The sequence below is a fragment of the Geotrypetes seraphini genome, chromosome 6 (assembly GCF_902459505.1).
Source record: "Geotrypetes seraphini chromosome 6, aGeoSer1.1, whole genome shotgun sequence".
Classification (NCBI taxonomy): domain Eukaryota; kingdom Metazoa; phylum Chordata; class Amphibia; order Gymnophiona; family Dermophiidae; genus Geotrypetes; species Geotrypetes seraphini.
Genome location: NC_047089.1, coordinates 45,827,700 through 45,844,384, shown reverse-complemented (window position 1 = coordinate 45,844,384; position 16,685 = coordinate 45,827,700). Strand labels below are relative to the sequence as shown.

The 16,685-nt window shown below is 45.6% G+C and overlaps 1 protein-coding gene across 1 annotated transcript in view; it reads left to right on the top strand.

Annotated features, from left to right (window-relative positions):
• Nucleotides 1–16,685, top strand: part of ATP8A2 (ATPase phospholipid transporting 8A2) — a 457,609-nt gene that overhangs the window by 65,097 nt on the left and 375,827 nt on the right. The window contains exon 6 of the mRNA XM_033950263.1: nucleotides 15,951–16,028. Within this exon, the coding sequence (XP_033806154.1) occupies nucleotides 15,951–16,028 (78 nt within the window). The remainder of the gene's footprint in view (nucleotides 1–15,950; nucleotides 16,029–16,685) is intronic.

The window sequence follows — 16,685 nt, the reverse complement described above, 5'->3', positions numbered from 1 at the left end:
TGCCTCTGTTGCTGTGGTTGTTTCTTAGGAGGCGCTCTGGTATAAGGAGCTGCCCTCTGGGAAACGCCGCTGATAAGATGGCAGAGACCTGAAGCCCTTAGAGGTGGAAGGTTTAGGCTTGGGACGAATGATGGAAGCAAATGACTTCTCATGGTCAGACAACTTCTTAGTTGCCTCCTCGAAGGAGTCATCAAACAAGTCATTTCCTTGACAAGGAATGTTGGCGAGGCGATCCTGTAGATTAGAGTCAATGTCGACAGTGCGAAGCCAGGAAAGTTGGCGCATGGCTACTGAGAAGGCGGTGACTTTCAAGGAAAGCTCAAATGCATCGTAGGAGGGTTGAAGGAGATGCAGGTGGAGTTGATTTAGAGTAGTAATTGTATTCTGAATACCTGTAAGACAGTGTTGAGGAACATACTTGAAATATGCAGGCAGTGTGTCAATCAAATCCTTGAAATAAGAAATGAAGATGAGATTGTAATTGTAAATCAAACCCTAGTTGCCATCAGAGAATTCTGATACAAATGGCGCCCAAACTTGTCCATGGTCCTGCCCTCTCTTCCAGGAGAGACAATGGCATAAACTTTGGAAGGGTTGTTCCGGTTCAGAGTGGACTCCACGAGAAAGGATTGATGTGATAATTGATACTTCTCGAAGCCCTTGCAATGGATCATTCGGTAACGAGACTCCAGCTTGCTTGGTACAGCAGGAATGGAATAAGGTGTTTCAAGGTTCCTTATGAAAGTTTGAGAAAGAAGTCTATTAATGGGTATTTTAAGAGACTCCGCAGGAGGTCGAGACAAACCCATTTCTTCTAAATACTCAGTAGTGTATTTGGAATCAGTGCCCAAATTAATCTTGAGTTCCTTACTCATCTGACGTAGAAAAGAAGAGAAAGATATTTGTTCCAAAGTAGACTATTCTGGAGGGGGAAGGTGACCTCAAAGTGCCTCGAAGAGCAGAAAACGAGGGCAAAGCTTCCCTGGAGTTCTCACACCTGAGTCCAGAATATGCAGGTGTAGATGACTCACTGGGAGATGAATGCCTCACAGGAGAAGCAGTTGGAGGTGGCAACCTCGACTTTGGAGTAGAAAGCCTCGAACGACCTCGATGCTTCGATGGATATGGAAAACTATGCCTCGAACCAGGCAGGTCTTGTTGAGAAGTCTTGTTGAGGAGTCTTTGCCCTATGCCTCGGGAAGGGCGATGCCTTATGCGAGGAATGAGGGTTGGAAGCTGGAGATCAAGATCGAGACACCACAAGAGATTGAACTCCTGGTGTCGAGGCACCTCAAGGCACTGACAAGGACTCGGCTCCTTGGATAGCATGCTTATGCTCCAGATGAGACACTTGCAAAGAATCGACTCCTTGCATACAGAGTGTGGAATCCTCTCGAGGCACTCCCAAGGACTCGACTCCTTGTATAGAGTGAGAAGATTGAGTTTGAGGTGCAGCCAAGGACTCAACTCCTTGTGATACTACTGAGTGCTCAGGCTGGACTGCAGGAAGCAGAGTCGAGGCAGGAACATGTTTGGCAAGAATATTGCCCAGCTGACAATCCAAAATGGTCTGGATCAGAGCCTCCAAGCGGGATTCCAAGATTGGAGGATCAGGTACTTTCAGTGTAGCAATAGTCTCCGAGGAAGAGGAGGAAGAATGACCCTTCGACTTGGAGACATGCTTTTTGGGTAGCCTGATAACTACTTCTGGCACCTGACCTGAGGGAGGCAGCAAGGCAAGCGTCTTGTCAGTAGAAGACTTAGCAGATTTACTCTAGGACAAGGATGCTCCGAATGAGGCAGGCTTGATCAACGAGATCGAGGCAGATTAGGCGGAATCCCGGTGAGAAACTTGACCGGATAGGAGGTTGTGGTCAAGACCGGGGCAAGTGGATCCATACCACTGAAAAGTTTCTCCACCTGAACTCGATGACACTTGCGGACTCGAGGTTGAAGGGTAGCACAGCGAATACACAACTCTGGACGATGGTCAGGTCCCAAACACTGAATATACCACTTATGTGGGTCAGTGAGGCAATGGCTACACTTCTTGAAGCCTGTGGCCAGCTTGGACATAGTGGAAAGATGAGCTCAGCAAAATCAAAACTCACTGGCAGAGGCTGCAAATCAGGCCCCGCTGTGACAGAAAAAAGAAAATTAAAGTCTTTAGTTTTTGGGGGTTTTTAAAAAAAAGAAAACGCTCAATAAACACAGCGACCTTGAAAAATAACAAAACACGAGCCGCAGTGAGAAGGCACAAAGTTTAGAACTGAGTCTAGCGCAGAGCGTCGAAAACAAGATTAATCGGCTCCGCGGAAAACTGAGAACTGAGGAGACGCGCGCCCTTGCATGGGCGGGAAAGCACTCACACATGCATGGTGCGGCAGTCACAAACTTTCTAAGTTCTGCAAGCAAATCAGCTTGCGAAGCTGTCCGCATCGGGGCTCCGTGGATGACGTTACCCACATGTTGAGAATAGGCTGTCTGCTTGTCCTGAGATAATACTTTATCTCAGCATTACCGATTGGATGTGGGGGCGCATGCGGAGGCTGTTTCTAGTGCTTTGGTTGTTGCGGAGGCAGCGTTTGCTTCCCACCCAGATTGAGGATTGCTTTGCTACATCCCTTTGGTCTCTGGATTCATCTGCTGCTTTTGCTAAGGAAGGAAAATTATGTTCTTACCTGTTAATTTTCTTTCCTTTAGATGCAGCAGATGAATCCAGAGCCCCACCCTTTCTGGATATTGACTGTCAGTTTTTTCTTTTGCAACTTTCGAAGTCTGTTATTATTAATAGTTGTATTCTGTATTATTACCTTTTGAAATTTGTTATGGGAAAGAAGATTTTACATGCTAAGCATATTGATGGTTATGGATGCTTGGGCAAGGAGCAATACTGAAGATTCAGGGCGTGCCAGCCAATAGGACCACCTGTTAATCAGTTTCTCTATCTCCACCTGTTGGTAGATGTGTGCTATCCCATTGATCTCTGGATTCATCTGCTATGTCTAAAGGAAAGAAAATTAACAGGTAAAAACATAATTTTTCCTTCTCTCTCCCACCTAGGACATCAGGGACTACTTGGGTACATGGACTTAGGTGACTGCTTGGGTACGTCTCTAAGGTTCAGCATACCATTCTTATTGCACTGGAAAAAGAGATTAGGTTCTTAACTTGATAATATCTTTTATCCCAGGACAAGCAGGCAGCTATTCTCACATATGGGTGACGTCATCAGTGGAGCCCAGATGCGGAAGCTCGCAAGCAGACTTGCTTGAAGAAACCAGAAGTTTCGAGTCAACCGCACCGTGCATGTGCGAGTGCCCTCCCGCCCAGCGAAGGGCGCGTCTCCTCAGTTTTCCGTGGAGCCGAGAAGTCCGTCTTTGACTCTCTGCGTTTAACTTGGTTACTTCGTGCCTTCTCTACACCGCGGTTTGTGTTTTTTTCTTCACTAATTGCTGTTGGGTTTTTTTTACTTTTATTTCTTTTAATTTTAAATTTTACTTTCTTCCGTTCGGCTGCCGGGTCAGGCCGCTCGGCCGCAGCCCAGGGGCTTTGATTTTGTGGCGACCATTTTTCCTTCTATGTCCCGGCCAGCAACGGGCTTCAAGAAGTATAGCCAGTGCCAGTGTGCGATTTCCCTCACGGACCCACACCGTTGGTGCCTCAAGTGCCTTGGGCTGGATCATCAACTGAAGTCGTGCGAGCGCTGTGCTACTCTTCAACCTCGAGCCCTTAAATGTCGTCGTCTTTTGGTGGAGAAGCTCTTCGGGATGAATTCTTCCTCCGATCCTTCGACTTCGAAGGCGACCTCTGCCTCACCTTCGACCGAGACTCTTCTACTGCTTTCACCTCGAGCCTCATCAGACCTTCATCGTTTGCAGCGGCTCTCTCCTCGATGACTTCTGCTGTGTCTTCCCCTGTATCCTCAGGTCAGATAGCTCAGCAGAAAGTTCCAGCGGTGGTGCTTAAGGTGCCTAACACTTCCAAGTCGAAACACATTTACACTGTCTTAGTGGAACCTCCAGCCAAAGCAGGTGGTCCGATTTCATACGCGGATCTATCCTTGCCGGCTTCTTTCCAGACCATGTTGGAGAAGCAATTCATTCAGTTCCTTATTAATATGGGACAGAAGCTTCTTCCTCTCATCCAGCCTAGGCATTCTGCAGACTCCCGCGAGGTCGAGCTGCTTCCTTTGCCTCAGTCTGAGCTTGCACACTCTTTGCAGGGAGCAAAGTCTCTGCAAGTGTCTGATCTGGCATCTAAGCACGTAACGCAAGGATCAGAATCTTTGCAAGTGCCTCGGCAGGAATCCTTACACTCTATACAAGGAGCAGAGTCTTTGGGAGTGCATCGAGGTTTCTCCATCAAGCCTATGGAGCTTCGATCTACAGCCTCCTATTCATTCTTTGGTGGGATTGGCTGCTTCTGTCTCCGAGGCGAAGTCTCCTCGATCTTCGAGATCTGCTTCCAAGCACCGTTCTCACCGACGATCAAGGCCTTCATCGAGGCATACTTCCAGGCATAGTTCTTCTTCTAAAGAACGTCCCTCTTCAACTAAGCCTCAATCTACTCCTACTTCGACTAGACCGCCGACTTCTCGATCGAGGTCTCCACTTCCACACCTCGAGGATGCAGCGGTTTCGTTTGCTTCGACCAAATCTCCATATTCTTTTGATGCCTTTTTTCCTGCCGAAGCTTCATCTTCGACCCAGGCTGCCTCGACAACCTCGAGTCCTTCTCGAGGCAAAGCATTGGTGGATCAGCTATCTTTTTCATCTTTTCTTCGTCAAATGGCTGTTGACTTGGATCTTCAATTAAATGCTGGTTCCAAATACTCTAAGGAGTATCTCAAAGTCATACATCTACCTCAACATCCGACAGAGTCGCTTAAGCTTCATCTTCACAAGCTTTTGTCTCAGACTTTTGCCAGATGCCTGCAGACCACTTATACCATTCCAGCTGTTCTAGGCAAATTGGACTTTAGGTATAAAACTCTCCATCGCAAAGGGTTGGACAACTCACAGTTATCTCATCAATCTCTGCTTGTGGAGTCCTCCTTAAAGAGGTCCCATCCTTCCAAGGTTTATGCAACTTTTCCTCCTGGAAGGGAAAACTATGGATAAATTCAAATATCGCATCTATCAAAATTCTATGATATCCTCTAAGGTCCTTAATTATAATTTTCATTTTATTACTTATTTTGAGTTCCTCATAACTCTTTTACCTAAATTTTTGAGTTATTTGGATACTCAAAAACTCTTTGAATTTCAAGAAGTCATTGCTTCTTTATCACAACTCAGATTACATCTCCTTCAGTCGTCTTATGATGCCTTCAAGTTGTCTGCCCGGGCGGCTGCTTGCTTTGTAGCCATGCGTCGCCTTGCCTGGCTTCGTACCATTGACATGGATCCTAATCTTCAGGTCCGCTTGGCTAATATTCCTTTTGCAGGCAATGACCTCTTTGATGAATCTTTCGAGGCAGCCACCAAGAAATTGTCTGAGCTTGAAAAATCCTTTGCTTCTATTGTCAGACCTAAGCCAAAGCCAGCTCCTGCCAAACCTACACGCCCTCCTCCTTTATATTAGAGGCATTTTGCTCCGAGGACGGCTCCTTACAATCGCCCTCCTCCCAAGAAACAGCAGCCTCAGAAGCAACAAAAATCTCAACCTTCTGCTGCACCTAAGGCTACTCAGCCTTTTTGACTGTTTAAAACAGAGCATAACCTCCACCGTTCTGACTCTGACTTCTTTTCCCCCTATAGGAGGTCGTCTCCATCATTTTTACCACCAATGGACGACAATTATATCCAACCTCTGGGTGCTGACCATCATCAGGGACGGATAGTCTCTTCATTTCACTCAGGTTCCACCAGAGCTTCCTCCAAGAGAGTATCCTTCCAATCCTTCCCAGACTGCCCTTCTTCTTCAGGAAGCTCAAGCTCTGCTTCGTCTCCATGCCATTGAACCATTTCCTTTGGAACAGTAGAACAGGGGGTTTTACTCCCGTTACTTCCTTGTTCTGAAGAAGACGGGCAATCTGCGGGCCATTCTGGATTTCAGGGCTCTCAACAAATTTTTGGTCAAAGAAAAATTTTGAATGTTGTCCCTAGCATCCCTTTATCCCCTTCTTGAGCAGAACGACTGGTTATGCTCTCTAGATCTCAAGGATGCCTACACTCATATCCCCATTCATCCGGCCTCCAGTCAATACCTCAGATTTTGAATGGGGAATCTGCATTATCAATACAGAGTGCTGCCCTTCGGCCTGGCTTCATCTCCCAGAGTGTTCACCAAGTGCCTGGTAGTGGTAGCAGCAGCTCTACGGAACCATGGTCTTCAGGTATTTCCCTATCTCGATGACTGGCTCATCAAAGATTCAACATCTCAGGGGGTTACTGTAGCGACTCAAAGGACTACGTGGTTCCTACAAAGTTTGGGATTCGAAATCAACTTTCCCAAATCCCAACTTCAGCCCTCAAAGCATCTACAATTCATTGGAACTGTTCCGGACACTGTCCAACACAGAGCATTCCTCCCACAACAATGTCTGGAAGTTCTTCTTCAACTCTGTCATACAGTGTCTTCCCGCTCTTCCATCTTAGTGGTAGTGGTAGCAGCAGCTCTACGGAACCATGGTCTTCAGGTATTTCCCTATCTCGATGACTGGCTCATCAAAGATTCAACATCTCAGGGGGTTACTGTAGCGACTCAAAGGACTACATGGTTCCTACAAAGTTTGGGATTCAAAATCAACTTTCCCAAATCCCAACTTCAGCCCTCAAAGCATCTACAATTCATTGGAACTGTTCCGGACACTGTCCAACACAGAGCATTCCTCCCACAACAATGTCTGGAAGTTCTTCTTCAACTCTGTCATACAGTGTCTTCCCGCTCTTCCATCTCAGCGAGACACATGATGGTACTCCTAGGTCACATGGCCTCCACAGTACACATGACTCCTTTTGCCAGACTTCACCTCAGAATTCCTGAGTGGACCCTGGCATCTCAATGGAAGCAGGTTTGCGACCCACTTTCTCGACACATTTCAGTCACTCCTTCATTGAAGCAGTCTCTCTGTTGGTGGATGCTCTCTTGCAATCTCCCCAGATGCTTGCTTTTTCAAACGCCCACTCATCAGAAGGTCCTCACGACAGATTCTTCGACCTACGCTTGGGGCGCTCATCTCGATGGTCTCCGTACACAAGGCCACTGAACCAGTACGGATCGTCAGTGTCATATCAATCTGTTGGAACTCAGAGCGATCCTCAAGGCTCTCCAATCTTTTCAACATCTTCACGACCAGGTAGTCCTCATTTGGATGGACAACCAAGTCGCCATGTATTATGTCAACAAACAGGGAGGGATGAGATCTGCCTTCCTTTTTCAAGAAGCTCTGAAGGTTTGGGATTGGGCAATCCGCCACAACACCTTCCTCAAAACTGTCTACATACAAGGGACGAAAAATTGCATGGCGGACAAATTGAATCGTCTTCTGCAACCTCACGAATGGACACTCCATTCCTCGCCTCTTCACACTTTTTCACAGTGGGGAACGCCTCAGATAGACCTCTTTGCAGCTCCCCAAAACTACAAACTGCCTCAGTTCTGCTCCAGGATATACTCTCCTCATCGCCTCGAGGCAGATGCTTTTCTTCTGGAATGGACGAATCTCTTCCTATTTGCATTCCCTCCATTCCCTCTCATTCTCAAGACTCTGGTCAAGTTGAAGAACGATCATGCCACCATGATTCTGATTGCTCCTCGGTGGCCGAGACAACCTTGGTACTCCCTTCTACTTCAACTCAGCAACATGGAGCCATACCTTCTACCAGTTTTTCCATGTCTGCTTACACAGAGTCAAGGGTCTCTCCTTCATCCCAACCTGCAGTCTCTACACCTGACAACTTGGTACTTCTCAACATGACTCCTCTTCAATTTTCTCAATCTGTAAGAGACGTTTTAGAGGCTTCTAGGAAGCCTACCACTAGACAATGCTATCACCAAAAATGGACTAGATTTTCTATGTGGTGTTTTTCTCATAATAAGGAGCCTCAACATTCCTCCTTATCTTCTGTTTTGGATTACCTTTTGCACTTATCCACTTCTGGCCTCAAGTCTACATCGATCCGAGTCCATCTCAGTGCAATTGCGGCTTTCCATCAGCCTACTGAAGGGAAACCCCTTTCTGCTCATCCGGTGGTTTCCATATTCATGAAAGGACTTTTCAATGTCAAACCTCCTCTCAAACCGCCTCCTTTGGTTTGGGACCTCAATGTTGTCCTTGCTCAACTGATGAAGCCTCCATTTGAACCAATTGACAAGGCTCATCTGAAGTATCTCACTTGGAAAGTGGTGTTTCTCATTGCCCTCTCTTCTGCTCAACGAGTCAGTGAGCTGCAAGCTTTAGTTGCTGATCCACCTTTCACGGTGTTTCATCATGACAAAGTGGTCCTTGGTACTCATCCTAAATTCCTCCCTAAAGTGGTATCGAAATTTCATCTCAACCAATCCATTGTTCTTCCAGTGTTCTTTTCAAAGCCTCATTCTCATCCTGGAGAAGTAGCTCTTCATACTCTGGACTGTAAACGTGCTTTGGCCTTCTATTTGGAACGCACTAAAACACAAAGAACTGCTCCTCAACTTTTTGTCTCCTTTGATCCAAATAAGTTGGGATATCCTATCTCTAACCGTACCATCTCCAACTGGATGGCTGCTTTTATCTCATTCTGCTGTACTTAGGAGTAATCATCAGTGCTGACATGAAAGCAGCCACTCAAGTGGAGAAGGCTTCATCTAAAGCACGGCAAATGATAGGCTGTATCAAGAGAAGCTTCGTCAACAGGAAACCTGAAGTCATGATGCCACTGTACAGAGCCATGGTGAGACCGCATCTGGAATACTGTGTTCAATTCTGGAGGCCACATTACCGTAAGGATGTGCTCAGAGTTGAATCGGTTCAGCGGATGGCCACCAGGATGGTCTCGGGGCTAAAGGGTCTCCCGTACGAAGAAAGACTGAGCAAATTGCAGCTCTACACTCTCGAGGAGCGTAGGGAGAGGGGAGACATGATTGAGACATTTAAGTACATCACGGGACGGGTAGAGGTGGAAGATGATATCTTTCTTCTCAGGGGACCCTCGACCACAAGAGGACATCCGCTCAAGCTCAGGGGAGGGAAGTTTCGTGGAGACACCAGGAAATACTTCTTCACGGAGAGAGTGATTGAGCATTGGAACGAGCTTCCAGTGCAGGTGGTCGAGGCACGCAGCATCTCAGACTTCAAGAACAAATGGGATACCTATGTGGGATCCCTACGAGGTCATGCCAAGGGATAGGGTCACTAGGACTGAATGAGCGGGTCAGTAGAGTGACAGTATAATTACAAGGGATAGGGTCACTAGGACTGAATGAGCGGGTCAGTAGAGTGACAGTATAATTACAATTATTCTTTAGGGGGTCAGTAGATTTAAGAGGGTGGGTAAATAGTGTGGGCAGACTTGATGGGCTATGGCCCTTATCTGCCGTCATCTTTCTATGTTTCTATGTTTCTATGTTTCTACCCAGGCTGGATTACCCTTACACATTAGAGTCACAGCCCATAAAGTCAGAGTAATGGCAGCTTCAGTAGCTTTCCTCAGATCTATACCTATTAAGGACATTTGCAAGGCTGCTACTTGGTCCTCGGTTCATACTTTCACTTCTCACTATTGTCTGGATGCTTTCTCCAGACGGGATGGACAGTTTGGCCAAACAGTATTACAAAATTTATTCTCCTAAATTGCCAACACTCCCACCATCCCATTCTGGTTAGCTTGGAGGTCACCCATATGTGAGTATAGCCTGCCTTCTTGTCCTGGGATAAAGCACAGTTACTTACCGTAACAGGTGTTATCCAGGGAAAGCAGGCAGCTATTCTCACAACCCACCCACCTCCCCTGGTTGGCTTCTCTGCTAGCTATCTGTATTGAGGAGACGCGCCCCTGTGCTGTACGGGAGGGCACTCGCGCATGCGCGGTGTGGTCGACTCGAAACTTCTGGTTTCTTCAAGCAAGTCTGCTTGCGAGCTTCCACATCTGGACTCCGCTGATGATGTCACCCATATGTGAGAATAGCTGCCTGCTGTCCCTGATTAACACCTGTTACGGTAAGTAACTGTGCTTTCCAGTAGATAGGAATGGTATGCTGAACCCATTGGTCTTTTTCATAGCTAAGACTTCTCTGCCAGTCAGACTATGAGTTCAGAATCAGTTTGTAAATAGAATCTCAAGAGATAATTGAACTCCACTAATATTCAAGCTGTTGCTATTTGATTTTCTATTCAATGGTAATGTTCATTACATTACAGTACATTGACTGTTTATAATGTTATATGAACAGATGAGAACCTTGGTTTTGGTGAGTTCCCCCTTCTCCTGTCTTTTACTCTAGAGCAGTGTTTCTCAACTTCTTCAAGCCAAGTACCCCCCTAAGCCTAACATAGTAACATAGTAACATAGTAGATGACGGCAGATAAAGACCCGAATGGTCCATCCAGTCTGCCCAACCTGATTCAATTTAAATTTTTTTTTTTTTTTTTTTTTCTTCTTAGCTATTTCTGGGCGAGAATCCAAAGCTTTACCCGGTACTGTGCTTGGGTTCCAACTGCCAAATTCTCTGTTAAGACTTACTCCAGCCCATCTACACCCTCCCAGCCATTGAAGCTCTCCCCTGCCCATCCTCCTCCAAACGGCCATACATAGACGCAGACCGTACAAGTCTGTCCAGTAACTGGCCTAGTTCAATATTTAACATTATTTTCTGATTCTAAATCTTCTGTGTTCATCCCACGCTTCTTTGAACTCAGTCACAGTTTTACTCTCCACCACCTCTCTCGGGAGCGCATTCCAGGCATCCACTACCCTCTCCGTAAAGTAGAATTTCCTAACATTGCCTTTGAATCTACCACCCCATAACTTCAAATTATGTCCTCTGGTTTTACCATTCTCCTTTCTCTGGAAAAGATTTTGTTCTACGTTAATACCCTTCAAGTATCTGAACGTCTGAATCATATCTCCCATGTCTCTCCTTTCTTCTAGGGTATACATATTCAGGGCTTCCAGTCTCTCCTCATACGTCTTCTGGCGCAAGCCTCCTATCATTTTCGTCGCCCTCCTCTGGACCGCCTCAAGTCTTCTTACGTCTTTCGCCAGATACGGTCTCCAAAACTGAACACAATACTCCAAGTGGGGCCTCACCAATGACCTGTACAGGGGCATCAACACCTTCTTCCTTCTACTGACTACGCCTCTCTTTATACAGCCCAGAATCCTTCTGGCAGCAGCCACTGCCTTGTCACACTGTTTTTTCGCCTTTAGATCTTCGGACACTATCACCCCAAGGTCCCTCTCCCCGTCCGTGCATATCAGCTTCTCTCCTCCCAGCATATACGGTTCCTTCCTATTATTAATCCCCAAATGCATTACTCTGCATTTCTTTGCATTGAATTTTAGTTGCCAGGCATTAGACCATTCCTCTAACTTTTGCAGATCCTTTTTCATATTTTCCACTCCCTCTTCGGTGTCTACTCTGTTACAAATCTTGGTATCATGTGCAAAAAGGCACACTTTTCCTTCTAACCCTTCAGCAATGTCACTTACATACATATTGAACAGGATTGGCCCCAGCACCGAACCCTGAGGGACTCCACTAGTCACCTTTCCTTCCTTCGAGCGACTTCCATTAACCACCACCCTCTGGCGTCTGTCCGACAGCCAGTTTCTGACCCAGTTCACCACTTTGGGTCCTAACTTCAGCCCTTCAAGTTTGTTCAACAGCCTCCTATGAGGAACTGTATCAAAGGCTTTGCTGAAATCCAAGTAAATTACATCTAGCATATGTCCTCGATCCAGCTCTCTGGTCACCCAATCAAAAAATTCAATCAGGTTCGTTTGGCACGATTTACCTTTTGTAAAGCCATGTTGCCTCGGATCCTGTAACCCATTAGATTCAAGGAAATACACTATCCTTTCTTTCAGCAACACTTCCATTATTTTTCCAACAACTGAAATGAAGCTCACCGGCCTGTAGTTTCCTGCTTCATCCCTGTGACCACTTTTATGAATAGAGACCACATCCGCTCTCCTCCAATCCCCAGGAATCACTCCCGTCTCCAGAGATTTGTTGAACAAGTCTTTAATAGGACTCGCCAGAACCTCTCTGAGCTCCCTTAGTATCCTGGGATGGATCCCGTCTGGTCCCATCGCTTTGTCCACCTTCAGTTTTTCAAGTTGCTCATAAACACCCTCCTCCGTGAACGGCGCAGAATCTACTCCATTTTCTCGTGTAACTTTGCCAGACAATCTCGGTCCTTCTCCAGGATTTTCTTCTGTGAACACAGAACAGAAGTATTTGTTTAGCACATTTGCTTTCTCCTCATCACTCTCCACATATTTGTTCCCAGCATCTTTTAGCCTAGCAATTCCATTTTTTATCTTCCTCCTTTCACTAATATATCTGAAAAAATTTTTATCTCCCTTTTTTACATTTTTAGCCATTTGTTCTTCCGCCTGTGCCTTCGCCAAATGTATCTCTCTCTTGGCTTCTTTCAGTTTAACCCTGTAGTCCTTTCTGCTCTCCTCTTCTTGGGTTTTTTTATATTTCATGAACGCCAACTCTTTCGCCTTTATTTTCTCAGCCACTAGGTTGGAGAACCATATCGGCTTCCTTTTTCTCTTGTTTTTATTGATTTTCTTCACATAAAGGTCCGTAGCCATTTTTATCGCTCCTTTCAGCTTAGACCACTGTCTTTCCACTTCTCTTATGTCCTCCCATCCTAACAGCTCTTTCTTCAGGTACTTTCCCATTGCATTAAAGTCCGTACGTTTGAAATCTAGGACTTTAAGTATCGTGCGGCCGCTCTCCACTTTAGCCGTTATATCAAACCAAACCGTTTGATGATCGCTACTACCCAGGTGAGCACCCACTCGAACATTAGAGATACTCTCTCCATTTGTGAGGACCAGATCCAATATCGCTTTTTCCCTTGTGGGTTCTGTCACCATTTGTCTGAGCAGAGCCTCTTGAAAGGCATCCACAATCTCCCTACTTCTTTCCGATTCCGCAAACGGAACATTCCAGTACGCATCCGGCAGGTTGAAATCTCCCAACAGCAGAACCTCCTCTTTCCTTCCAAACTTTTGGATATCCACAATCAGATCCTTATCAATTTGCTGCGATTGAGTCGGAGGTCTGTAGACTACACCCACGTAGATAGAAGTTCCATCTTCTCTTTTCAGAGCAATCCATATCGCTTCTTCCTCTCCCCAGGTCCCTTGCATTTCGGTCGCTTGGATATTGATCTTTACATAGAGAGCTACTCCTCCACCTTTATGACCATCTCTGTCCTTCCTAAAAAGATTATATCCCGGTATGTTTGCATCCCATCCATGTGATTCACTGAACCATGTCTCTGTGATAGCAACAATATCTAGATCTGCCTCTAATATCAGGGCTTGCAGATCATGAACTTTGTTGCTTAGACTGCGAGCATTTGTGGTCATTGCTTTCCAGCTATTTTTCAGCGGTAATCTCCTTTTTCGTATGGATTTTTGTGTCGTTTCACTTTCCGTTGCAATACTAAGAAATGAGTTGCTGATATTGCTTATGTTGCAGCCTTTACTACTACTACTAACAAATACCAACCAAGTACCCCGCCAAATCTCCGCCCCAGACCCACCAAAGCTCCACCCCAAACTGCCTAAGCTCCACCCCAGACCCACTCAAGATCCGCCCCATGTTTCATGTTTATTAAAATTTGATGCAAATGCTTATAACATAGTTTCAAAGTGAATTACAAATATAAAAAATGTGTAACAAAAATATTTTTGCACATACATTTACAAAGACAGACAAACTTACAGACAACAGTGGTAAAGGGGGTGGAACTACAAAATATTTAGAAAAACGCAACGTTGAAGGATCACATGTTCTTACCTACAAAATGACATAATCAGGCTCGAGGAATGGACATTGACATGGCAGATGAGGTTCAACGTGAATAAGTGTAAAGTGATACATGTCGGTATCAAAAATCTCAAGCACGAGTACAGGATGTCCGGGGCGGTATTTGGAGAGACTTCCCAGGAAAGGGACTTGGAAGTTCTGATAGACAAGTCGATGAAGCTGTCTACACAATGTGTGGCGGCGGTGAAAAGGGCGAACAGAATGCTAGGAATGATAAGAAGGGGATCACGAACAGATTGGAGAAGGTTATCATGCCGCTGTACCGGGCCATGGTGCACCCTCACCTGGAGTACTGCGTACAGCACTGGTCACCATGTATGAAGAAAGACATGGTACTACTCGAGAGGGTAACCAGCTTAGGCCTTTCCCCTGCCTCTAAATGCCTAAAGCGAAAAGAGACATTATTAGTGGAGGGGAAATAGCGGGAGGTGGGCCGACCTAGACGTAGTCATACAGGAAGTATAATCAAAAACCATGAACAGGTTACCTAGTCGGAACTTATATGTTTTAACTTAGACCAATTCAAAACAGGTATAAGTTCCGAAAAGAGTCTGCTGAGCTGATTTCGGCTGCTGCGATCAGCTCAGCAGCCCCGCAACCTGCCCAACTCCCACTGTAACGATCACGGTAGGAGAGATGCCTCATCTCCCCTGCCACGATAGCGATCCTCGAACTGCTGCGGAGATACGGATAGGAGGGAACCCAACCCCTCCTGCCATTGATGACCCCCACTAAGATATGGGCAGGAGGGAGCCCAATCCCTCCTGCCCACAACGCACCCCCCACCCCCCACTAAGATAAAGGCAGGAGGGAGTCAACCTCTAATGCCCGCGATTACCCCCCTAAAATATGGGCAGGAGGGAGCCCAACCCCTCCTGCCCACGATGACCCCCCTCCCCCACTAAGATATGGGCAGGAGGAGTTGGGCTCCCTCCTGCCTGTATTTTATGGAGGGAGGGTCATCAGCAGGAGGGGTTGGGCTCCCTCCTGCCCTTATCTTAGTAGGGGGTGGGGGGTGCGTCATGGGCAGGAGGGGTTGGGCTCCCTCCTGCCCATATTGGCTCGGGGGGGATCGCGGCATTGGGATCTCTCCTGTCATGGCATTTCTGGGGGGGGGCAATCGCGGCAGAGGAGATGAGCCATCTCTCCTGCTGCGATTGTTGCCGGGGGGGGGGGGGGGATTCTGTAACCGGTGTTGTTTTTGACAGACACCGGTAACAAAATCCAGCTTTTAGGCAAAGGACTAGCCTCTCCTTTGCTTAAAAGCTATTGTTTTGAGCTATTGGGACTTAGGTTTTTTTTGTTCTTGATAATTTGTTGTAAGTTTAGACGTAGTGGTGGTCTGGCCGTACTTAACTGCTGAACGTAGAGACAGGCCATTCTCAAAAAAAACCTCATTTTGGATTTTTTTTTTTGAGAATGGACATTTTCCCTGCTGCTACTTTCAGCATTTATGCCAGGGCCTTAGGCCAAAAGGGGATTTAGCTGTTTGTTTTGATTATGCCCCTCCAGAGATATATATTATACAATATATACACTTCTCCTTCTGTATTCGCGGTTTCAACATTTGCAGTTTCGATTATTCACGGTTTTTAGCTTGCTGGCTCCTCTTCCCAAATTACATCAGCTTGCATAGAGAAATCGCTGATTCCCAGCACTTTCTTCACTGTGTTTTGCCTCTCCTTCATGAATAGACCAGGTCTCCCACCATGTTATTCACGGTTTCACTATATTCACAATGGTTTTTAATAGAAAACAGCGAATAACATATGAAAAAGTTTTTCTGTATTTGTGGTTCTGTTAATCCCCTATCACATCGAATACGGAGGGAGAAGTGTATTATATATATTTGTATTATTATGATCAGTTAATAAAATCCATCATGCTCTTAATATATGATAAGTATTTAATTGTAAAACTTAGCTGTGTTTTCACATGTTCTCTTTTAGGACAGAGATATGTACTATGCAGAAACGGATACACCAGCAATGGCCAGGACCTCCAATCTTAATGAAGAACTTGGGCAGGTTAAAAATCAACCTCTAGTTATTATAAATTTGATACCAGTTTGGAAACAAATTTAAACAACAAATTTAATATATCTAATTTTCTTAAAGAACTTCTGCTATCTATTAAAAATCTTAGGTAAATTTTGACTACTTCCTTTTGTTTTATATCCATGTTCTTCTGTTGCAAAATGTCATAATTTCCCTTTAAGGAGCCTGTTCTACCTCTGTTTGTCTCTCTTCCCCTTCTGCGCATATTATGATAATTATTTTTTGGCATTGTTTTGTATTTTGGAGTATCATATCGTGCAGCTACTATAGGGTATCATTGTTCAGGGAGTTGTTCCTTTCTTTAGTGATCTTGACTGAATATTGCACCTTTTTGTTTCTAAAACCATTTCATGATAATTTCAGTTTCACTAGTGGTCTTATATATAGAAAATCACTTACCTAAAGGCAGGAGAGGGGAGATATGATAGAGACATTTAAATACCTATATGGCGTAAATGCGCATGAGTCAAGTCGAGTCTCTTTCATTTGAAAGGAAACTTTGGAATGAGAGGGCATAGGATGAAGTTAAGAGGTGATAGGCTAAGGAGTAGAGAATGACACGGTGACAAATTCATCACCGTTCCCGTCCCCGCGGATAACCGCAGGAAACCATCTTCATGTCATTCT